A 25,650-nucleotide genomic window follows, 5' to 3' on the forward strand; every position below is an offset into this window, starting at 1 on the left:
CTCTGGCTACTGAATATAATCAAACTTGTCAGTAATCTTAGACCTTCCGGGATAAGAAAAGAAATGCAATAGGAAGATTTCATGGCAAAAAGAAACCCTGAAAATAACCAACAGGGCAGGCGGAGCAACAATGGAGTTCATCGCCCCAGATGCTCTTCAGCGTCCTTTCTAGCGCCAAAATGTTAGAATCTCAAGGAGAGAAATGGGGTGGGGTGGGGAGCACTGCAGGCACCAAGGCGGAGGAAGAAGTCGCGCGGGCAGAGCGTGACATCGGGGGGCAGTGCCCGAAGCTCCAAGTCCCGGGATGCAGCTGCAGAGGCGGCAGGGACAGGTAGCTGGGAGGGAACGGGAGAGGCTTCCCAAGCCTCGCCAGAAGAGAGGACTTTGACGGACGCGGCTGCTTATCTGCACACGCCTCTCACTTTCCAACTTCTGGTCCTTCCCCTTTGCCTACAGAGCACACACACCATCCCATAACTCTACAGGTTGAAATTCTACCTGCCTTTGAGGATCTCCTGAAATACAGTGTTTTTCATCTGAAGCCCTTCTCTCTTCTCTCTAATCGGATATGATTTCCTTTGGCGGAGCTGGTGATGGACAGGGAGGCCTGGCGTGGTGCGATTCATGGGGTCGCAAAGAGTCGGACACGACTGAGCGACTGATCTGATCTGATCTACTGCTTTCTTCTAGCCTAGAGGCTGTGTGCGTGTTTGTGTGTGTATTCTCTTCATGAAAAGAGCTATAATTTTTGAATTGTAAAGAGGCCATCCTGTCTTTGACCTAAGCAGACACTTTGCCATGACACCTGATTACAGAGGCGAGTAGCTGGGGTGGTACTGGTTTCCCGTAAGCCCAGTATCGCTTGCAGAAGGCAACCAGCCTGTGTAGCACAGCGTACCTTAAACATCCTGTCTTTCCTTTCCCTGCAGATACTCAGGCATTGTAAAACCATAACATTTTTTGTTGCTATTGCAAAAGATAGCTATGCATTTTGACAGATTCAAAACCCTTATCCGTTGCTTATGACAGAGTTGGGCTGATTAGTTTGAAAATTCTTGCCAGTTCCTTACAGGAGGAAGGGTCTCCCTGGTGGGAGCAGTGGATAGAGGGTTGACGGCAGAGGAAGAGCGTGAAGTGAACCAGCCCCTCCTTATCAGCATGTGTCCTGGCCCAGGGAGGTAAAACAAGCATACTCTGTGCTTATTATTTTCACGGCTTCATTAACCATGCAGATCATCGGAAAAGCAGGAAAGAGGCAAACAGTCCCCTGCAGCACATTTGCCTGGGACGTAAGTCAATTTCTTTTTTTAAATATGAAGCCACAATCTCGTAATTAGGTCACATTTTCACCTGAAAGCCTAGGTTTATTCCCTCTTCTACTATATTCAATCTTTTGAAGTCTCTTATCAAATAAGATCAAATGAGAATATATACGGAAGAACTTCAAAATTCTAAGTGCTCTATGGTTGTGCAAACAAAAGGGGAAGTAATTACATGACCTGGGACATTGACATAAAACTGACACACCTCTTCTGATCATATCATTAGACATGTAATAACTGCATACCATGTGTAACTGATATTTTTACTTAAGCATATAAAGATAGTTAAATGGATTTTTAACATTGCTTGAAAAAAAATCTAATAAGGTAGTATCTTGGGTATCGGGAAAGGACAAAGAGAACACAGGGCATATAGTATTTTGACCAAATCCTCCTGGTGACAAGTATTCTTCTAATACTGTGCTGTCCTTTTCACATTACCAAGGATGACAAAGACATAATTCTTATTTGCTCCTGGTTTTTAAAGCATGTGGAGTATGATCTTGCTTAAGAATTAGCACTTGGCATCATACAGAAGAGCTGCAGGTGAATTTGACGTGGAGGTGACCTAGCACAGTAGATAAACACATAAGAACCAGAGCCAGATAACCCAAATCCTGACAGCTGTTTGACATCAGGCAACTTGCTAGCCTTCTCTGTGCCTCAGTGTCCCCTCTGAAAAAGACGTCCTAAGCTACACATCTCAATGTGCTATTTTGAAGTCCAAGTGAATTTATATATATAAAGCACCTAGGACAGTATCTGGTATACAATAAATGTTAGCTATTAATACTGCCGTTGTATACCTCTGTAGGGTTATTATCTTTTTTCTTTTTTATTAAATGAAAGATTATTCTATAGCACTTTACGATTTTCACATTTCATAAAATCCCATAATAACCCTTCCTTTCCCCCATCCTGCCCCTCCCCCTTCACTCTCTCCACTGGTAACCATTAATTTGTTCTCTTTATCCACCAGTCTGCTTCTTTTTTGTTTTATTCACTGGTATTATTTTTTAGATTCCACATATAAGATAACATACAGTACTTTGTCTTATTTCACTTAACGTGCTGCTGCTGCTGCTAAGTCGCTTCAGTCATGTCCGACTCTGTGTGACCCCATAAGACGGCAGCCCACCAGGCTCCCCCGTCCCTGGGATTCTCCAGGCAAGAACACTGGAGTGGGTTGCCATTTCCTTCTCCATCACTTAACATAATGCCCTCCAAATCCATCCAAATTGCTGCAAATGGCGAGATTTCATCCTTTTTCATGGCTGAGTAGTATTCCGTTGTATATATGTACTACATCTTCTTTACCTTTTCATCTGTTGATGGACATTTAGGTTGCGTCCATTCCTTGGAAATGGTAAATAATGCTACTATGCACACTGGCGTGTATGTATCTTTCCAAATGAGTATCTTTGCTTTTTCTCAGATGTGTATCCAGGAGTGGAATTGCTGGGTCATGTGGTAGTTCTAGTTTCATTTTTTTTTGAGAAACCCCACACCAGCTTCCACAGCGGCTGCACCAATTTATGTTCCTAACTACAGTGGCGACGATTTCCTTTTCTCCACATCCTTGCCAACATTTGTTGTTTATATTCGTTTGGTGATAGTCATTTTGACAGACGTGAAGGTTATTAATCGTAACATAACTCTTTCCCACATATTTGATAGGTACAAAGTAGGTGAATCGTTGCTAAGCCACAGGAATTATGCCATGTAGAATCTGTACTTTGAGCCATAGATAATGTGGCTTTTTGTAGAGTGGCTAGTAGTTAAATTCTTGCCTGGAGAATCCCAGGGACAGGGAGCCTGGTGGGCTGCCGTCTATGGGGTCGCACAGAGTCGGACACGACTGAAGCAACTTAGCAGCAGCAGCAGCAGCAATAGTTAAATTTATGAAAAGAAAGTGAGGTGCTTCAGAGGGTCACTAGGCTGCTTGTATTATGTGCTCAGCATGTCTGGAACTCACTTTCTGACAACTGGCATGTCTTAAAAAAATATGTTTTGATGCCCACCACCTATGTAATACAGATAGAGATAAAAAATATTTTTGGAATCCTCCAAAGAGTTCTTACTTCAAGGACTGCTTTGACTTTAAATTTTCAACAGTATCTTTAACTGTAAAAGTTTAATAATTAGATATTTGAGGGGAATTACTTTTATCAGGGGGCTTCCCAGGTGGCTCTAGTGGTAAAGAACCTAGACTGCTAATACAGGAGATGTAAGAGATGTGGTTTGATTCCTCGGTCAGGAAGATCCCCTGGAGGAGGGCACGATAACCCACTCCAGTATCCTTGCCTGGAGAATCGCATGCACAGAGAAGCCTGGTGGGCTACTGTCCACGGGGTCGCAGAGTTGGACATGACTGAAGCAACTCTGCATACACACACTTTTATCAAATGCAGTATCAGAACATTAAGTTAAAATATGTGCAGATGAAGCTATTTCAGCTTTTTCTCTTCTTCTTCAATGAGTAGTTCTTATCAGGCTTTTCTTGAAATTAGAAATCATTCAAATATGTAAATATTAATATCTACCCAGTCCTGAGTGTTCATTGGAAGGACTGATGCTGAAGCTGAAACTCCAATATTTTGGCCACCTGATGCGAAGAACTGACTTATTTGAAAAGACTCTGATGGTGGGAAAGGTTGAAGGCAGGAGGAGAAGGGGATGACAGAGGATGAGATGGTTGGATGGCATCACCAACTCAATGGACATGAGTTTGAGTAAACTCCGGGAGTTGGTGATGGACAGAGACGCCTGGCGTGCTGGTTACAAAGAGTCAGACACTACTGAGAGACTGAACTAAACCCATCAATGAAGCCAGTATAACTGATAATCTAATGATTAAGGATATTCTTTAGACAAAACTTCTTTCCATAGAGCAAAGCAAGAGCTTTCTAAGCCCAGTAAGTTTTTTTGTTTGTTTGTTTGTTTTTTGGCTGTGCCACGTGGCTTCAAGGATTCTTAGTTCCCCAACCAGGGACTGAACCTGTGCTCCTGGCAGTGAAAGCGAAGAGTCCTTGCGCTGGACCACCGGGGAATGCTTTTTTTTTTTAAGATCCAAGTGAAATAGTAAGTCAGCAAAAGAGATCCAGGTAAAACACTCAGAGCAAACTACTCCCAGAATTCCCCTCCGATCCCTTGATCTCTGGCCTGAGTCTCCCGTGCGTGTGCAGATTGACATTTGCAAGCAAGAGGGCCTCTGGGCACAGATGAAAGCTGTGATGATGAAGAGGAATTAAAGGGAGTATAACATCTGTTAGAGAGGTGGGTGCCGAAGGTGGCCTCTGCCAGGCTGTGAGGAGTAAGCGGGCACGCCAACTGTGAATCACCACCCGTGGTCTTTCTGCAGTGGTGCTCAAGGGTTGCTCGTGGGGGCCTTTATTTTAGGACTTAATGAGAAGTGCCACCCGCAGTGGGTTTTGCTGACAAGTTGTGGGGGTTCCCAACAGGCCCGATGTTGGGAGGGAACTTGGTGATTGTTATGGGTACCTATAGTGCACCAGTTGTCCAAACCATAATAAATGTTTAACGAATTGTAATCTGCTTCCTTCATACTATATCCAAGTAAATCATGATCAAACTTCTATAAGCGTTATTCTTTTTTAATTCCCAAATAGCTCTTCTCTGTAGAAAACTGGGAAAATACCACTCTTACTGAAGACATCAAATGATACACATGATAAAATATATTGCTATTTTATTTCCAGATAAAAGAACTTCTAAGAATAAAAAAATGGTAGGATTATATAAATAAAAAGCATGTGAGCCCATTATTTGGCATAAAAAAGTCGAGGTCTCTTTCTTACCTCCAGAATGGGACACATGACTTCCGCTGTGACGTCACCATGATTCTTACAGAATTTATAGAATGCCTCGATGTAGGACTTAAAAAAGAAGAAAGATCACAAAACAAGAAAATGAACATATTTTCCTTTTGGAAATTTCTAGATCAGCTTTTCACGACTTATTAAACTCTTTAATGAAAATTGAATTACTTCTCCCATAGGGAGATATTTTATAATATATTTGATGCAAACTTTCATCTTGCAGCACATTGCACAGCCTAAAAAGCAAAACTCTGTAAAAGAACAAAATTGAACTTACCATAGCTTGAAATAACATACCAAGCACTTTTTTGCGTGGCTCTTGGATTATTTCATAGTTAATTCTCACTATTCTGACAAGACTATGAAACTGTCTTATGAGCTCAGCAAATAGGTCCAGAATGGGTCCTATGAAAAGTGAAAGTCCTAGCGCTCAGGAGACACTTTTGGGATGGCGCTGAGCGTGGGCAATACACAGGGAAGGCAGAGTCTAGGCTGTAGAGTCAGGCAGTCTGCATTTGAGTCTCAGCTCTATTACCTACTAGCTCGCTGACTTCTACCAACTAAATTTACCTCTCCATGTTTCAGTTTTCTCATCTGGGGAGCAGGGATGGCACGTAGTTTTGCTGAGTGGATTAAATGAACTAATGCCTAGAAATGCTTAAAACAGTGGTTTCTCTTAGCTGTATCTCAGGGATGCCTCCTCGAAGCCCATAAGTCTCTCTATAAAACGGAAACTGCTGCAATGCAGTGCCTTGGAGAGGCTTCATATGTTTCAGCATAAGAAGCTAGATAGAGGGCATATCCATTCAGTTGCTCTGTGAGCGTGTCTAAAGATGCTGCGGTTGCATGGGTGGAAATGGACAGCCCCTTTGACTCAGCGCCTATCACACAGGGCATCTCAGAGGGCGGCAGCACGGCCCAGAGAGATGGCCACACTGCACAAGGTGGTGCCTGTGGTGTGGTGTCCACAGGCTGGCCATCCTGGAATGCTGCACACTGTCAGTCAATTAAAACTGTGTGGGCAGGTTCACAGGGCTGAGGACATGGAAACTACATAACACAGGGGTCGCTGTGCGTGCCGCTGCTTTGGAAATGGATTGGCGTTGTTCACCCCACTCATCTATCGACCTATCCATCCATCCATCCAGTTGACACCTTTTATGTGCCAGGTGTCGTGTAAGAGCTAAGGATACAGAGAAGAATGGGATCATCTCAAGAATCTTGCTGGATGGGAGAACTTGCTGCTGCTGCTGTTGCTGCTGCTAAGTCTCGTCAGTCGTGTCTGACTCTGTGCAACCCCATAGACGGCAGCCCACCAGGCTCCCCCATCCCTGGGATTCTCCAGGCAAGAACACTGGAGTGGGTTGCCATTTCCTTCTCCAATGCATGAAAGTGAAAAGTGAACGTGAAGTTGCTCAGTCGTGTCCGACTCTTAGCGACCCCATGGTCTGCAGCCTACCAGGCTCCTCCATCCATGGGATTTTCATGAACTTGACATACGTGTATTTAACTAGAAGACAGGTCAGGACTAAAAAGAGATTTGTTTACATTATGTCTAACCTCATAATTCAGAAGTTGGCTAGCGAGAGCTAGTGCTGGTGCTAAGTCGCTTTCAGTCGTGTCTGACTCTGTGCGACCCAATAGACTGCAGCCCGCCAGGCTCCTCTGTTCATGGGATTCTCCAGGCAAGAGCACCAGAGTGGGGTGCCATTGCCCTCTCCAGGGGATCTTCTCGACCCAGGGACTGAACCCACGTCTCTTATGTCTACTGCATCGGCAGGCGGGTTAGCACCACCTTGGAAGCCCAGTACCACACAGCTGAGCCGATCATTGGTCAATAGAGTGAAAGTATTGGTCATCCGGTCATGTCCTACTCTTTGCAACCCAGCAAGAATAATGGAGTGGGTTGCCAGTTACTTCTCCATGGGATCTTCCCGACCTAGGGAGGCGAATTCTCTACCAGCTGAGCTGCTAGCGAGTAAGTGATATCTAATGAAGAACTCTGGTTACAATGTATTATGTAACAAAGAAGAACATCATATTTGGGAAAACAGTTACCTTGTATAGTTTATTCCGCAGGATTTCAATATTCAGTTCATCTAGAGCATTTTCAGAAGTACAGTCTTGAAAGAACGGAGCTGAAAGCAGAAATTATCATACAAAATACATCAAAATAGGATTTTACATTGTAGAAAATGTTCTGTGAATGTGCCACCCTCTGCTCACCCCGGACTAGGACACTGTAGAGTGAGGGCGATCGACAGCCTCATTGAAGCTGACAATGACGGTGACGGGGAGTGATTACCGAGGAAGCACTTGCTCCGTGCGAGCCGCCAGTAAACACTGGATACACTTGAACATATTCAGTCCTCACAACCTTGAACTACTCACTTCATGGTTTCCGTTTTTGAAGTCCCTCCCCACGTCAGCCGTAGTCACCATTTGCGACCTTACTATGTGACAAGTATGTAGCTGTATTCAAACTGTCCTAGTGTTTAAAACTCTTTGATAGGGAGAGAGTATTGTTTTCAGAATGAGGAAACTGGGGTGAAATGAGTTGTCCCAAGTCCCTTGGTTGGGGGCGACAGGGCCTGGTTTCACGCCTGTGGACCTGGGTTTTCAGACTCACCGTCTTTCTGCCGTGCTATGCTCCTGGAGCAACCGACACTTAATAATGATGTGATTACTTTTCTTTTTAAAGTTTGTTTTAAATGGCAACTATTATGATGAATGATCAACAGTGAACTGCTGTTATCTAGGTTTCCTGACAATGGAGATATAAAATGATTCCTTCAGCATTTTAAATGCTGCAACTCTTGTCAGTGCCAAGCTATGATGACATTAACATTTATTTTATCACGGCTTCAGGTTGTTTGACGGACACTCCTGAGCATCTCAGAAAAAAAATGGCATTCCCAAACTTCTTAAAACAAAGTGTTTCCCAGACACAGCCTTATACAGACAGAAATTTAAAATGAAAAGGTAAGGATTAATCAAAAAAGGAAAATTTTTTGAAAAATTACAAGTTTTATTATTTATTTGCTGTGATCAGGAGTGAAGCCCATGGGTTTGGAGGTTGGAAGATGAGGCCTGGCCTGTCTCGGCTACCAGTGGTCTGTGTGGGATCTGGGGTGGTATCACATCACTTGTCTTGATCTGAAAAAGGAGGGAGCTGGACCAGAGGATTCTGCATGTCCCCTCCCCTTCGAGGAAACTGTACAGTGTGACACTGTGTTCATGGAGACAACTGCGACGTGCAACTGCATTTTCTAATAGTGTGGTAACACACGCAAGCAGCTGCACAATTACTTATGCACTCGTACCTAGGGGTGTCTCGACCAGAATGGCATTGAAGAGGTCAGAAGGTGTCTCTGCAATGTTGACTGCCTCCATCTCCGTGAAGTGGCCCAGGGGGTGGCACTTCACCAGAACATCCTTCACAGGCTTGTTCTGCAGCGCGCCGTTCATCAGGAGGATCACATTGTCGATCATGTAACTGCAGCTGGTGTGGAAGGAGCACTCGATCGTTAGGACTCGATCATTAGGAAAATGACTGCATGAGGATAAGGAGCATCCCTCGGGTTAAATGAAAGCCACACACACACCGTTCAGGCACATACCTGTTCACGAAGGAAATTACATCTCCTTTTATTTTAAGCTCCAGTGTATGAGAGATGTGGCTGCGGTAAAATACTTGACTCCCAGAGGGAACTGTAGTTTGAAAAACCATATTCATAATAACTGACCGGCGGAACCACGTAGAAGATGACCCTACACACTAATTGTCGTATGTGGGGCATGGGGCTGGGGGCAGAGAGCCGCAAGGGTGTAAAATGGTTTGATTTCTCATGATGGACTATGGACTGACAAAGTTGAGAAACAGAACTGAAGGTTTCTTTCTACTTTAAAAACTGACTTTTGAAATCTGTGACGAAGCCCCATCACTGAGGATTCAAAGTTTTAAGTATTTAAAATATGACCCAGCAATCCCACTGCTGGGCATACACACTGAGGAAACCGGAAGGGAAAGAGACACGTGTACCCCAATGTTCATCACAGCACTGTTTATAATTGCCAGGACATGGAAGCAACCTAGATGCCCATCAGCAGATGAATGGATGAGAAAGCTGTGGTACATATACACAATGGAGTATTACTCGGCCATTAAAAAGAATACATTTGAATCAGTTCTAATGAGGTGGATGAAACTGGAGCCTATTATACAGAGTGAAGTAAGCCAGAAAGGAAAACACCAATACAGTATACTAACGCATATATATGGAATTTAGAAAGATGGTAACAAAAACCCTGTATACGAGACAGCAAAAGCGATACTGATGTATAGAACAGTCTTTTGGACTCTGTGGGAAAGGGAGAGGGTGGGGAGATTTGGGAGAATGGCATTGAAACATGTATAATATCATATATGAAATGAGTCACCAGTCCAGGTTCGATGCATGATACTGGATGCTTGGGGCTGGTGCACTGGGACGACCCAGAGGGATGGTACAGGGAGGGAGGAGGGAGGAGGGTTCAGGATGGGGAACACGTGTATACCTGTGGTGGATTCATGTTGATATATGGCTAAACCGATACAATATTGTAAAGTTAAAAATTAAAATAAAATAAAAAGGAATAAAATTAAAATATTCATTTTAAAATTAAAATGTTTTATTTATTAAAAATTAGACTGTTCTGGTCTTTTTCTCTTATGAGAGAGTGAGCTTTCTAGCCTCATCCCCCTCCCAGAACCCCAAGCGTCCGTAGATTCATACTTTATGTGATTTCTTCCTTCAATACAAAGCCCTATATTCCAAGGATGTTCCAAACAATGAGGTGGAGAAGTAAGAGAGACACAGTCGCCTCCTTTGTTGAAACATAGCTAAGGGAAGTACTGGACAAGGATCCACTGGGGTGCCCTGCAGTGCAGCACACAGGCTGCGTAGATTGCGGGGTGGTGCGCGGCTTCAGAGCCGGGAGTTTAAACCTGTCTGGGATCACGCTGATGAGATGGCTGGATGGGATCACTGACTCCATGGACATGAGTTTGGGTAGACTCCGGGAGTTGGTGATGGACAGGGAGGCCTGGCGTGCTGCAGTCCATGGGGTTGCAGAGAGTCGGACACGACTGAGCGACTTGAACTGAACTGGGATCAGACTTCCTAGGGAGTGACTTCAGGCTGCAACTTGCAGAATGAGTAAGAGCTGTCTAAGCAAAAGAGGCTGGGAATGGGGCGAAAGAATGCTTCCAGGCAGAAGGGAGAACACATGGAAAGCCCCAGAGGCAGAGAGCCAGGAACAAGGACATCCTTTTGCCTGAGGCTGAGTGCTGGAGGTGGGGCCCAGACTGAACAGGCGGGGTCCTGAAGGACAAGATGAGGAAATTAGATCGAAGGCCCTGGGAGACGCTGAGTGCCTTTTAAGGACAGGGGAGAATTATGATCTACATAGACAAAATAGGCATTAAAACAGAAGAGGGAAGCACACTTTAGTAAAATGCTTTTCAAAAGTTATACTGCATTTTTATTTAATTATGATAATCACACTGTGATGATAATAGGTACTATTATTAATGAAATTTTACAGACGAGCATCTAGAGGCCCAGACAGGTAAAAAATCTCAGCCATGATGACACAGCTAACAGATGAGAGAGCCGTGTGTCAAACTCGGTCTGATCCTGGAAGCTTTCTCTGAATGCTCAGGTTATGTTGTATTTAGTTGTCAAGGATGACACATCGGTTTCTGGTTTTAACAGTTAGAAGCTGGAGCCATTTGTTGAGATGCGAGTGTTGGAGGAAGAGCAGGTTATAATAGGAGCAGGTTTTGGGCAGAGTGAGCTCAGATGCCCAGGAGGAGACCCCAGGCAGGCTCCAGACATCTGAGTCCTGAAGACAGCGGTGGGGCAGAGACGGTCAGGGGACCGGGTGCAGCATGGGGCGGGTGGGGGCGGTTTAAAGGTAGAAGCAGGTGTTTGGGAGTGCTTGAGGTCACACCTTCAAGTGCACCTCGAGAGTTCCATCCTGAGAACTCTGGGGAACCCCAACATTCAAAGCCCTGGATGGAACCTTAGCAGGAATGACCAGACGGGAGGAAGAAAGCCACAGGAGGGAGTTCTAGGACGTTTCAGAAAGAAGAAGTCAAAGGCCACAGGAAAATCAAGGTGAGGTGAAGTTGCTCAGTAGTGTCTGACTGTTTGCGACCCCATGGACTATAGCTCCTCAGGCTCCTCTGTCCATGGGATTTTCCAAGCAAGAGTACCAGAGTGGGTTGCCAGTTCCTTCTCCAGGAGATCTTCCCAACCCAAGGATTGAACCCAGGTCTCCCACATTGTAGGCAGACGCTTTACCCTCTGAACCACCAGGGAAAATCAAGGTGGACGCTAAAGCCAAGTGTTTTCAGGATGCAGCCACTAAGAGGCCCTCTAACGCCAGAGTGAACACACGTTCAGGGGGATTTGCTTGTGGAAGGGAAAGGGCAGAAGGCAGAAACCTGGCCACTGTGTGTCTAAAACGAGTGGGAAGTAAAGGGGTTTTGTTCGTTTTGTTTGTTAAAAGAGTTCACACTACAGGGCAGCGGAAGGTAACTATATGGAGACCTAGGGGCTGAAGAAACTTTGGACTTCCAGTTTTGGTGTTTTTTTCCTAAAGATGGGAGCGAAGAGAACGTGATTAAGAGTGGAAGGGAAAGAGGCAGCGAGAGGCTGAGGTGGAAGAGACGGAAGGGACAGCTAAGCGATGAGACACAGTCCTCGGGTTTGACAGCGATGGGACTCAACCGCTGCACAGTTTAAGCTTGAAAACAGAACACCTTTCAGGACTTCCCCCGGTGGTCCAGTGGTTAGGAATCTGCCTTGCAATGCACAGGACTCGAGCTTCATCCCTGGGCAGAGAACCCGGATCCCACATGCGACAGGGCAACGAAGCTCCCGTGCCTCAACCAGAGTCCGTGTGCTGGAAACTAGAGTCCACACACAGCAGGTCCCGCCACAGCCAGAGAGGCCCACGCACCTCAACAGAAGATCCCGCAGGCCGTGACTAAGACCAGACACAGCCAAAACAGGATAGATAAATGTGAAAAAGACCAAACCCACCTTTCACAGGATGAAAATAAACCTGTCCACTCAGAAGCACAGTCGCTGGATTCTGGCTGCCTGGGTCACGGACTTCCTGGACAAGAATGCATTTCCAGCAGGAAAATAGTCTCCTACATGGCACCTGAACTTCTAAAAGTTATCCCAAGAAAAACTTTACCTAAAGAAGTTTAGAAGGAGGCACGTATCCCTTCATGAAATTGTGTAACTATGAAGTTTCTTCACCCCTCCAAACAGCAGTGCCAAATTTAGACAGTATAGAATTGGAGAATCCTTTTAATCTCCTGAAAAGGATATTAAAATGGAAGTGCTTATTTAACTGTCCCTTTATGGCTCAGAAGCTATTACCTGAGAGGGGAATTGCCAGCACTTAATAATCTTAGCAGACTCCAGATATTTAATTGTTCCCCATGGCACACCTGTGATGCAGGGGAGCTGCCAACATTCCCGATTTGCGGAGGACTATTAGACCGACGCTGACGGGGGCATACAGTCAGTGAGAAGTCAGCCCACAGGTAACAAAACTCAAGCCCACGCCTGTACAGCGCATGTGGGCGTGTGCACACGTGTGTGTGTGTGTGCACATGTGTGTATCGGGTGCTTTTTTTTTAAAGTTAACAGAAAGGCTAGGTCCTACATTGCAAAGAGAAAGGCATGCGGAGATTGAATTGCTTTATTTCAACTCATTTAAGTTGGCCTTGTTTTTAAGACAGGATAATAATGGCAGTTCTCATAGTTTCGTTCGGAAAACGAACTGAGAACTCAAGATTGGACCACGGCAGGGGAGAGGTGTCTCCTTCCTCACCTCCAGCGCGCAGGCACCGGTTGCATAATGAGTGGCGGTTTGGGGTGGACGGGGATGATATGCCCGGAAGACAGCTTGTTCTCTCCAGACTATGATCCTGATAACCTTCAGGGCCATGCCTCCAGCGGTTAGGAATGAAATCTCTAATGGGTCACTTGAGTCATGTTTGAGTTTAAAGTCACCTGGGTGCTCACCTAGTTCAAACTCCTCATGTTTCAAATACTTGTGCTTATAAGTAGTAACAGAGCCGAGACCCATGTCCCCTCAGTTGGGTCAATGTTTCTCCCACTCATGGTCTAGACAAACTTTCTCATTGAGCCCCTTCCAAATGTTTTCTTCTATAACTCTGACATCGGCACCTGTGAAAATCATGAAGTGAAGTGAAGTCAAATTCGCTCAGTCATGTCCAACTCCTTGTGACCCCGTGGACTATACAGTCCATGGAATTCTCCAGGCCAGCATACTAGAGTGGGGAGCCTTTCTCTTCTCCAGGGGATCTTCCCAACCCGGGATCAAACCCAGGTCTCCTGCATTGCAGGCAGATTCTTTACCAGCTGAGCCACAAGGGAAGCATGTGAATGAACCTAAACTTGTGAGAGTAAATGACACGATTTCAAAAAGTTTAGGTTTTAGAAAGACTAATTTTTAAGAATACCAACCTTTCTTGAGGTTGTCAACATGTGTCAGGCATTACATCCAATACACGCATGGTTCTACTCAAGACTCCCCACCAGTCAGTGCTTAAGGGCTACTTCACACAGAGCAATCAGGCTGTGGGGGTTCCACGCCTTGTCCAAGGTCACATTGCTGGAGAGGGGCCGGGCTGGGAGCCCCCCACCAGAGCCCGGCTCCATGCTGGATTCAGACAAAGCAGCTTCTCCCAGAAGATAGTTTAATATTTCCTTTTGGACTTAGTGTTGTTCTTTTTCCTTCTGCCCCCCAACTTACTTAAGGATCTCGAAGCTAACTAAATTAACTTTCCTGTGATATAACTATCAAATTCTGGGCTAATATAACAGTTGCTAAATGGTCAGACACTAGAGAGAGCCATAATTTGGTGTTAGTGGAACTGTTCTATGAATAAAAGTTTTAAGTACTTAAGTGTCATTAGCAGCAGCTGAGAAATGACCATCATTCCCTAAGCACTCTGGCGTGAGATAGGTAAAGAGAGAGAGCTCTTTTAAGAATATAGTTAGGAGAGGTTCAGAAGAAAGTGGTCACGTCCTTTCTGAAGACACATCTACTAACATGGCTGCTGCTGCTGCTAAGTCACTTCAGTCGTGTCCGACTCTGTGTGACCCCATAGACGGCAGCCCACCAGGCTCCCCCATCCCTGAGGTTCTCCGGGCACAGGGCAAAGCCAGAGGATTTGACAAACCCTTTAGGCTTCTCTGGTCGGATTTTGTCTGAGCACGTCATGCACCATTTGACCCCCTGCCTGAAGCACATTAATATTCAAGGTGTATGAAAAGGAAAACACTCATCAATAGAGTGAAATGAGGGGAAAAGAGATTTCAATAAATTTCTAGAAGCTCTCAAACAAGTAGAATTTTATTGATGGCTTTAGAGCAATGGAAGTCCCTGATCAGAAGGTACATGTGATAGAGCAGCTGCAGAGTTGGGAAACTGCCATGAAAGGTGTCAGGCCTGGACTGGTTCAGGAACAGCGACAATTGGTTCAAGGCTGTAAGGCAAGGGGTCAGGGCAATTGACTACAATAATTTTCCAGGGGTGTGACCTCCCAGGTGGGGTAGGGCAGCAAGTCTTAAGAGTGTTGCCATGGAACCACATGAAACAATTGCTGAAAACGATGCACCAGCTCATTTACTTTAAGTTGATACGTAAAAACTTTTATTGCAAGCTTAAATACTGCAAAGATATTTCTGGTATATCACAGATGTCAGTATTTAAAATGAAACTGTTAAATCAGTCAAATTAAATTATTCAGTGAAGTGTCTGGATACTCACTTGCTATAGGCTGATTTTTGTCCTCCTAAAATTCATGTTGAATGAAATTCCAGCAGAACTATTCAAATCCTTAAAGGATGACGTCATCAAGGTTTTGCTTTCATTACGTCAGCAAATCTGGAAGACCCGGCAGTGGTCACGGACTGGAAAAGGTCAATCCTTATCCCAATTCCCAAGAAGGGTGGTACTAACAAATGTACTGACCACCGGACAATTGCACTCATCTTCCAGGTTAGTAAGGTCATGCTTAAAATCTTGCATGCTAGGCTTCAGCATTATTTGAACCAAGAACTTCCAAATATTCAGGCTGGGTTTAGAAAAGGAAGAGGAACTAGAGATCAAACTGCCAACATTCGCTGGATCACAGAAAAAGCAAGGGCATTTCAGAAAAACATATATCTCTGTATCATAGACTACACTAAAGCCTTTGACTGTGTGGATCATGACCAACTTGGAAAGCTCTCAGCAAGATGAGAATACCTGTATGCGGGTCAAGAAGCAACAGTTAGAACCCTGTGTGGAACAACCGATTGGTTCAAGACTGAGAAAGGAGTATGGCAGGGCTGTCTGCTGTCACCCTGTTTAACCTATACACTGAGCACATCATGAGAAATGCCAGGCTGGATGAGTCACAAGCTGGAATCAAGATAGGCGGGGGAAACATCAACAATCGCAGATATGCAGATGATACCACTCTAATGGCAGAAAGTGAAGAGGAACTAAAGAGCCTCTTGATGAGGGTGAAGGAGGAGGGTGGAAGAGCTGGCTTAAGACTAAATATTAAAAAAACTAACATCATGGCATCTGACCCCATTTCGGCATGGCAAATAGAGGGGGAAAAGGTGGAAGTAGTGACTGATTTCCTCTCCTTGGGCTCCAAAATCACTATGCACAGTGACTGCAGCCGTGAAATCAGAAGATGACTGCTTCTTGGCAGAAAAGCAATGACAAGCCTAGACAGTATGTTGAAAAGCAGAGACATCACTCTGCCGGCAAAGGTCCATATAGTCAAGGCTATGGTCTTCCCAGGGGTCAGGTATGGTTGTGAGAGCTGGACTACAGCTAAAGAAGGCAGAGCACCAAAGAACTGATGCCTTTGAACTGTGGTGCTGGAGAAGACTCCTGAGAGTCCCTTGGACTGCAAGGAGATCCAACCAGTCAACCTCAAGGAAGGTCAACCCTGAATATTCACTGGAAATATTGATGCTGAAGCTGAAGCTGAAGCTCCGGAAGTTTGGTCATCTGATGCAAACAGATTACTCATTGGAAAAGTCCTTGATGCTGGGAAAGATTGAGGGCAGAAGGAGAAGAGGGCATCAGAGGATGAGATGGCTGGACTACATCACTGATGCAATAAGCATGAACTTGGGCAAACTGGGATATGGTGAGGGACAGGGAGGCCAGGTGTGCTGCAGTCCATGGGGTTGCAAAGAGTCAGACACGACTGGGTGACTAATCAACAAAAAATTCATGTTGAAGCCCCAGCCCCAGTGTGATGGTATGTGGACTTGGGGCCACTGAGGCTGTTAATTAGGTTCAAGTGAAGTCCCGATGGTGCAGCCTGCATGATTGGGTCAGTGCTCTTCTAAGGACAGCCACCCGGCATCTTGCTCTCTCTCCTGCTGTGTGAGGGCACAGTGAGGAAGAGAGCCTTCACCAGGGGACCAGATTGGATGGCACCTTAATTTTGGACTTCCGTGCCTCCACAACTGTAGGAAATTAAAGTCCAATTATTCAAGTCACCAAGTCTGTGCCATTTTGTTATAGAAACTCAAGCTCACTAAGACACCACCACTACTCAATTACAAATACATAAACAGAAAGAAATTATGTTGTTCTTTTTTTTCCTAGAAATGTTATATCTACTTCAATTCGCTGATGAAATTTTTACACTAATATAGCGTTTATGTCTTTATGTTGAAAGTCTTTTATGTCTCTCTATAACTCTCTACACATATAATTAAACACTAATTTTTCATTTCCTGTGATCATAGGCTTCAGATGTTAGAAGAGGTTTTATGAGTTATTATTACTGTTACTACCATGTGGATACAACAATATGGGATAAATTTTTAATTGAAATTTATTTATTTTAATTGGAGGTTAATTACAATATTGTATTGGTTTTGCCATACTTTTTAAAGCTTTTTATCTTGAAATAATTATAGATTCCCTAGGAAGTTGCAAAAATCGTACAGAGAGGTCCTAAGTCCTCTTCACTCAGGTTCCACCAGGGGTTACATCTTCATGGCTGTAATGTTAGCATTAGACAATTGACATCGATCCTCTGCACGTGTGTAGTTCTGTTACTTTATCCCATGCGTAGATTGGTGCAGGCACCACCACAATCACGGTACGGAGCTCCCTCGTCATCTGAAGACCTCCAGCGCACCACCCCTTCATTGTCCACCCTTTTCCCGTCAACCATCTCCTCGCTGTAAAGTTTAGCCACTCAGTCATGACTCCTTGTGATCCCGTGGACTGTAGCCCGCCAGGCTCCTCTGTCCATGGGGATTCTCCAGGTCAATAAGACTGCAGTGGGTTGCCATGCCCTCCTCCAGGGGATCTTCCCAACCCAGGGTTTGAACCCAAGTCTCTTGCATTGCAGGTGGATTCCTTACCATCTGAGCTACCTGGGAAGCCCATCTCTGAACCTCTGGCAAGTACTAATTTGTTCTCTCTATAGCTTTGCCATTTTTGTGAATAATATTTAACAAGAATGATATATCATGTGACATTTTGAGATTGGATATTTTACTTCAGCTTAATTCCCTTGAGATACATGTAATACATACAAGCTGCTGCCTGTAAATAATGTAAATATGGACACTTGTGTGTCAGTGTTTATGTAGAAATAAATTTCAGTTTATCTGGAATAATGCTTAGAAGTGCAGTTTGAGTTGTATGGTAGCATATGTTTAGTTCCTTTAGAAACTGCATAAATCTTCTCTCTTAAAACTTCTCCTTACCTTCCCTACTTATAATAGAACTGTCTTAACTATTTCCTCCATATACAGTAAAGACCACATCAGAAAAATATTAATTTTTGCTTCAACTGTCAACTATAATATAGAAAATCAAGAGGAGGAAGTCTGTTGTATTTACTCACGTTTTCCTCCTATTTTATTGTTCTTTTCCTGTTGTTTCCAGATTCCTTCTTTTATCATTTCCTTTCTGTTTCAATAATTTTGTTTAGCCATTCTTTAAGGTAGGTCTATGGGCCACAAATTCTTAGTTTTCATTCTTCTGAGGCTGTTTTGAGTCACCCTTCATTCTTGAAAGATGCCTTCACTGTATACAGAATTCTGGGTTAAGATTTCTTTCCCTTTAGCATTAAACAATGTTACAACCCTTCCTTCTGAACACCATGGTTTATAATGAGAAACTTACCATTGTTCACATCACTTTTCCCCCACGAATATCACAGCTTTCAGGCATTTTTGTGTTTGTCTTTTGGAAGTTTGACTATGATGTATCTTGGCTTGGGTTTCATTGGGTTCCTCTTATTTGGGGTTTGTTTAGTTCTTGAATCAGTAGGCTTGTGTCTTTTGCCAAATTCTGAGGGTTTTCAGTCATTGTTTCCTGGAACAGTTTTTCACCCTTTCCTCTCTTCTCCTCTCCTTTGGGACTCACTGCTGCTTTGCCTTGAGTCCCTGGTGTGATGGACGGTGGAGCCGGGGGAGTCTTAAAGGGTGAGGAGGGAAAAGTTGGAAGCTTGAAATCCAGAAGCTTGGAGAAGGGCTCTGCCCCCACACCCCCCAGTCACCCCTGCAGATGAGTTCTGCACCTCCACCTGCAAAGCAGAAGCCGGAGGAGCCACTTCCATCGCATTCTATCAACGGAGCCTCCTGGCAGCATAGTTCATGACCGCCTGTGCCAGCACGGGCACCCGGCTGAGGTGGTGTCTGCCAGACCCCTCCACCGAAAAGGCCCTGCCTCCTCTTTCCATACTGTCCTCTTTGGAAGTCAAGCATAAGAGGTGGGAAATATGGCACCAGCCTTGAGGATGCAGTGTCTACACAAATCATTCTGCAAGGGAGACTTGTCTTTTCTCCTGCCAGGGTCCTGCCCCGGCTGATCCAGGGTATTCGAAGCGGGGACGGCGTCGGCGACCTATTTATTTAAATATTTTATCAAAGATATAAAGAGTAATAAGATGAGGATAGCTCAGTAGGAAAATCTAGTGGAGAAAAGAGGCCGAGTAGCTTGGTTTACACGGGAGACCAATAAAACTTCAAGGCAAGAAGTGTGCACCACTTACGTAGGCCGAAGGCATCCTTCCGTTCTCCCAAAGGAGAGGAGACACTGAGGCCTCCCCGGTCAGATCTTAGAAGCCCAGGCATAATTAGCAAGCATGGTGGGTTCCGCGCTCCAGATGGAGACTCAGCCAGAATTTGAGAGAGAGAGCGACATGGGGAGACCAAGTTTCAGTGAACAAGGCCCGCACTTTATTTTCCAAAGTAGTTTTTATACCTTAATTATGCATAGAGGATAATGGGGGAAGGGGTGGAGTCATGCAAGGACAGCAGTTCCTGGTTCTAATCGAAGCCAGGCTTTCAAACTTATCATATGCAAAAGTTCAGGTGATTTACATCATCTTCTGGCCAGGAGGCCTGTTAACATTTTAAGGAACTTATTTTTCTCTAAAGGTGATTATTCTAAAGTCAGGCACCAGCCTCCAAAAAGCATTGGACAAAGCTGCATTCCTACAGGGCAAAGGTGAGGTGGGCTCAATCAAAAAAAGAATTAACTCAAGAGTCCAAGGTTACAAACATTGAGGCTACTACTTACATTTCTATACACCCATTATATCAATCAATACACTGCCAAGGACACAGTAGGTAAGGAGTATGGAGACTTAGCAGGAAACATTGGCCCAATAAGTGAAAAACCCTTCACCAATACAATTTCTAATCAATCTTTTAACTACTCAAAGGAATCTGTGTTTAGACAGTTTAGAACATCTCCTGCCTCTCACAGTTGGGAGGCTCTGAACAATCACATGTGGCCGGAAAAACCTATCCAGGCAGGCTAGAGGATTTCCAAAGGAGTTTGTAGGTTAAACACTGTCACACCCAGGAATTATTAACTGGAGCTGTAAGCTAACTCTTTTTTCAGAGAGAGGTAGTGGGGGACAGCCCCCCGTAAAGTCAGAGGTGTAGGTGAGAGCACAAAGCAGAAAGTAGGCAGACTCTGGTTTTGGGGGTAGATGCTCGAGAATTTCCAGGGGAACTCCTGAGGCTCGATCCTGCCTTTGCGTATGCCAAGCCTCCTTCCTCATGACCTTTGCCACGGGCGGAGCTCACTCCCAGCATTCTCCCTCATTTATTAAGGTAGCCAATCATTTACTTAGACCAGGATGGTCTTAAAAAATATTTATTTTATATTTTGGATGATAATTCAGTATAACTTCCCTTAATTCGCTGCTCGGATTGCTCCAGCTTTGGCCCCTGGAGCTCCTGCAGTCTGTTCCTGTGAGCTCCTTTAACACACCCCAAAGCACTTCGGGTTCTTTTGTTTCATTTTTCACATCCTCATATTCTGGTCTTACAAGATAGTTCAAGTTCATCTTGTATATTTCTCGCTCCAGTCCTAGAATAGCTGTTTCTGCAAGGAATGTCGGTTCCCTTTACGGGGGAATGGTTTTAGAAACCAAGATCTAACAAAAAAGCTGAAAATATACCCATTAGACTTAGCAACTAGAGTGGTTTTGAGGGCATGGTGGGGTCGGAACTAAGACTGAAGTGGGTTGAGAAAATAAGTGAGAAGATAGGAGTAGAGACCACCCTTTTTTAAGAAGCTTGGCATCAAGGGGTGGGAAAGGGCAGAATATCATTGTCTTCACATGATTGCTGTGCAAATTAAATCAAATCACACATATGAAAATAGTTTGTAAATAATCAATTATAACAGTAAAAGGAGGCCAAGCTTCGAAACAGATAAGCCTAATTCTAAGCCCAGTTCTGTTACTTAAAAACCATTTTAAAAAGAGCTCCATTTCCTCAGTCTCAAATGGAAATATTTATTCAACTTGAACTGCTGGCACCAGGATTAGTCATACATATGAAAACTCTCCTCCAGTAAAGGAGAGTCACATACCCTTAGAGGAAGCTAATTCTCTGTAAACTGGACCTTGGAGGAAGAGGAGGGAAAAATTAGAAGCTGTATATATAATATTTAGTGTAAAAATTTTGCATTGTTTATACTCTTTCATCAAGCCTGAGATTTCTATATCTCTATACTTTCACACTTGCTGCTGCTGCTGCTGCTGCTGAGTCGCTTCAGTCATGTCTGACTCTGTGTGACCCCATAGACGGCAGCCACCAGGCTCCCCCATCCCTGGGATTCTCCAGGCAAGAATACTGGAGTGGGTTGCCATTGCCTTCTCCAATGCATGAAAGTGAAAAGTGAAAGTGAAGTCGCTCAGTCGTGTCCGACTCTTAGCAACCCCATGGACTGCAGCCTACCAGGCTCCTCCGTCCATGGGATTTTCCAGGCAAGAGTACTGGAGTGGGGTGCCATTGCCTTCTCCGACTTTCACACTTAGTTCTAGTTAATAGAATCCTTTTAAAATTTACCTATTGCTCTTAGAAGACAAGGGATTAACCCCTGGTATGGCATGGAGATATGAGGCTGAAGGCCTCAGTCATCCGGGAGACAGACCATCCACAGGGCATAAACCACGACACCTGTTGGGATATTGGCCCTCAGGTCTGATTTACACCTTTTACAAAATCTGTCACCAACCTGTGCTGCATCTTATTAGAATTATGCTTGTGTGGTCATCGTTTCATATGAAGTCTCTGTTAAGATATCTAAACTTCAAAATGTTTAATGTTTTCTCTTTGGAAATGTAATCACTAATTTCAGAACATGCTGGTTAACTCATCATAAATGATAGCTGCTTTTATGTATAAAAAAGCCTGAACCCCTTAGTGTAGATGGAAGCTCTTCATGACTCAGACTGAACTCCCCCTCCAGGCGCGGCTGGATAGGAAATAACTTGGTGAACTTGGAGATGGGCAATAGATTCATCATCTCAAAGCACTGTGACTAAGGTCTGGCTTCATCACGGGAGGCACACCCTGATATCAAGACTGGTTCCTTCTGCCTAAGCGGCCGGGTCAGCATCCTTTCATCTGCAGCACGTCACATGGTGCTCTCAGCGTCAACGTTCTGTTCTGGGTGAGGAGGAGTGTGATATGTTTCCGGGTCATGCTTGTACATATGGAAAACACAGGAAGAGGGACATAAAATGCACAATTCATGGAAGGTATGGGGGGAGGACGTGTGAAATACATTCATTTCAGTTCAGTTCATTCACTCAGTCATGTCCGACTCTTTGCAACCCCACGAATCGCAGCATGCCAGGCCTCCCTGTCCATCACCAATTTTCGGAATTCACTGAGACTCACATCCATCAAGTCAGTGATGCCATCCAGCCATCTCATCCTCTGTCGTCCCCTTCTCCTCCTGCCCCCAATCCCTCCCAGCATCAGAGTCTTTTCCAATGAGTCAACTCTTCGCATCAGGCGGCCAAAGGACTGGAGTTTCAGCTTTAGCATCATTCCTTCCAAAGAAATCCCAGGGCCGATCTCCTTCAGAATGGACTGGTTGGATCTCCTTGCAGTCCAAGGGACTCAAGAGTCTTCTCCAACACCACAGTTCAAAAGCATCAATTCTTCGGCGCTCAGCCTTCTTCACAGTCCAACTCTCACATGCATACATGACCACAGGAAAAACCATAGCCTTGACTAGACAGACCTTTGTTGGCAAAGTAATGGCTCTGCTTTTGAATATGCTATCTATGTTGGTCATAACTTTCCTTCCAAGGAGTAAGCGTCTTTTAATTTCATGGCTGCAGTCACCATCTGCAGTGATTTTGGAGCCCAAAAAAATAAAGTCTGACACTGTTTCCACTGCTTCCCCATCTATTTCCCATGAAGATCCAGATGCCATGATCTTCATTTTCTGAATGTTGAGCTTTAAGCCAACTTTTTCACTCTCCACTTTCACTTTCATCAAGAGGCTTTGAGTTCCTCTTCACTTTCTGCCATAAGGGTGGTGTCATCTGCATATCTGAGGTTATTGATATTTCTCCCTGCAATCTTGATTCCAGCTTGTGTTTCTTCCAGCCCAGCGTTTCTCATGATGTACTCTGCATAGAAGTTAAACAAGCAGGGTGACAATATACAGTGTTGACATACTCCCTTTCCTATTTGGAACCAGTCTGTTGTTCCATGCCCAGTTCTAACTGTTGCTTCCTGACCTGCATACAGATTTCTCAAGAGGCAGGTCAGGTGGTCTGGTATTCCCATCTCTTTCAGAATTTTCCACAGTTTATTGTGATCCACACAGTCAAAGGCTTTGGCATAGTCAATAAAGCAGAAATAGATGTTTTTCTGGAACTCTCTTGCTTTTTCCATGATCCAGCAGATGTTGGCAATTTGATGTCTGGTTCCTCTGCCTTTTCTAAAACCAGCTTGAACATCAGGAAGTTCACGGTTCACATATTGCTGAAGCCTGGCTTGGAGAATTTTGAGCATTACTTTACTAGCATGTAAGATGAGTGCAATTGTGTGGTAGTTTGAGCATTCTTTGGCATTGCCTTTCTTTGGGATTGGAATGAAATTTGACCTTTTCCAGTCCTGTGGCCACTGCTGAGTTTTCCAAATTTGCTGGCATATTGAGTGCAGCACTTTCACAGCATCATCTTTCAGGATTTGAAATAGCTCAACCAGAATGCCATCACCTCCACTAGCTTTGTTCGTAGTGATGCTTTCTAAGGCCCACTTGACTTCACATTCCAGGATGTCTGGCTCTAGGTCAGTGATCACACCATTGTGATTACCTGGGTCATGAAGATCTTTTTTGTACAGTTCTTCTGTGTATTCTTGCCACCTCTTCTTGATATCTTCTGCTTCTGTTAGGTCCATACCATTTCTGTCCTTTATCAAGCCCATCTTTGCATGAAATGTTCCCTTGGTATCTCTAATTTTCTTGAAGAGATCTCTAGTCTTTCCCATTCTGTTGTTTTTCTCTATTTCTTTGCATTGATCGCTGCACTTATTTCATTCCTCAGCAACAGCTGATCCGCCTTAACAAGCCCGCCAGTTCTTTGCTGTCACACAGACAATGGGGCTGGGCTTCTCAGGCGGAAGAATCTGGCTGCCAGTGGAGGAGACGTAAGAGATGCGAGTTGGATCCCCTGGAGGAGGGCATGGCGACCCACTCCACTATTCTTGCCTGGAGAATCCTGTGGTCAGGAGCCTGGCGGACTATAGTCCATGGGGTCACAAAGAGTCGGACACGACTGAAGCGACTGAGCACAAAAGCAGATGATAGGGCCATGTAGGAAGTATTGTCCAATGTGTCAATTTTCAAATGAAAGCTTTTCTTGACTGCACTGATAACATTTCTGTGTTACCCCAGATGTACTCAGTCCAATGCTAATCCTATATATTCAGATGGGGCAGCCCTGCGTTTAGTCTGATTTGCTGAACAGGCGGCTAAGATTTGGAATCTCCCCATTAATATTCTGTTCCTTCTTGAAACTGGACATTTGGGGTCACATTTCTTACTCCCCTGAAGTTTCCTACTTTTTAAAAAGAGGAAGTGAAAATTAAAGCCATTTTTAAAAGCAATTCATTTTGCTGTCACGTGCATTTTTTTTTTCCTCCTAGGAAAATAAAATATTGAAAAACTATTCTGAAGTCAGCATTGCTGGAACAGCACATTTCAAACAAGGACGCTGGTCACTATGCATTTCTCAAACCCGCGGGAGCTCTGGAATCTCTAGCACTCTTCCCTAGTACTTAAGATTCTCGACAGTCTTGGTCTAACCCATTTGTGTGGATTAAAAATTCTTCAAACTCATTTGTCCTTTTCTATATCAGTGTGTTTGTTCCTACTCCTCTTTAGATGGAAAAAGTATCCATCCCCCACCAGTTGCTAAATGCTGAAATCCTTCCCATCTTTTAAGGCCAATATTCAAATATTTATTTTAAGCTTTTAAAATATCTCTAGCTAGAAATGATATCTTTCTTCTGTCTCTGAAGCTCTGTATTTATATTTATCTTGGTGCAAAATTAATTTTCAGTATACATTGGCAGTAGCCATGGCGAACATGGGGAGGAGTTAGCTCATTCATTCACAAATATTTATTATATATCTAAGGAGCTGAGACCTGGATTCAGCATTAATTCTGTCACTATTCAACTGTGTAATCTTGGGTAAGTGATTTCACATGTTCATTTCAAATGTAATTATTTACAGATAATTCCTACTTGTTTTTATTCCTTACAATACCCTTAGAGACTGTTCATTTTTTGTGGCCTCCAAGAGGCCTGAACCATACTTGCCCAGGACAATAGCACAGTGATGATGTTTTTCAATTGATGAGTACATTTCTTCCTGTAACCCTAACTCTGACAGTCCCTGGGTAAAAAGGATGAAGGAGATTCCTGGTACTTTGTCTAGGGATCATAGCTGCTTATTCCTTGCTCTTTCTACACTTTTCTATTGAGAAGAATAACATTAGCAAGATGGCTTCAATGCTGCCTCTTCCATAGCAGTGTATGTAAATATTACAGAATTGATAGGAATACTCCAATGGGGTGATGACT

General features: G+C 44.2%; 1 protein-coding gene across 1 annotated transcript in view; it reads right to left on the bottom strand.

Moving 5' to 3' along the window:
* ATP6V0D2 (ATPase H+ transporting V0 subunit d2) overlaps positions 1 to 25,650 on the bottom strand; it is a 56,346-nt gene that overhangs the window by 6,019 nt on the left and 24,677 nt on the right. The window contains exons 3-5 of the mRNA XM_019974131.2: positions 8,485 to 8,663; positions 7,220 to 7,299; positions 5,141 to 5,218 (exon numbers count right to left, since the gene is read on the bottom strand). Of these exons, the coding sequence (XP_019829690.1) occupies positions 5,141 to 5,218; positions 7,220 to 7,299; positions 8,485 to 8,663 (337 nt within the window). The remainder of the gene's footprint in view (positions 1 to 5,140; positions 5,219 to 7,219; positions 7,300 to 8,484; positions 8,664 to 25,650) is intronic.

This window comes from Bos indicus, chromosome 14, assembly GCF_029378745.1.
Source record: "Bos indicus isolate NIAB-ARS_2022 breed Sahiwal x Tharparkar chromosome 14, NIAB-ARS_B.indTharparkar_mat_pri_1.0, whole genome shotgun sequence".
NCBI lineage: Eukaryota > Metazoa > Chordata > Mammalia > Artiodactyla > Bovidae > Bos > Bos indicus.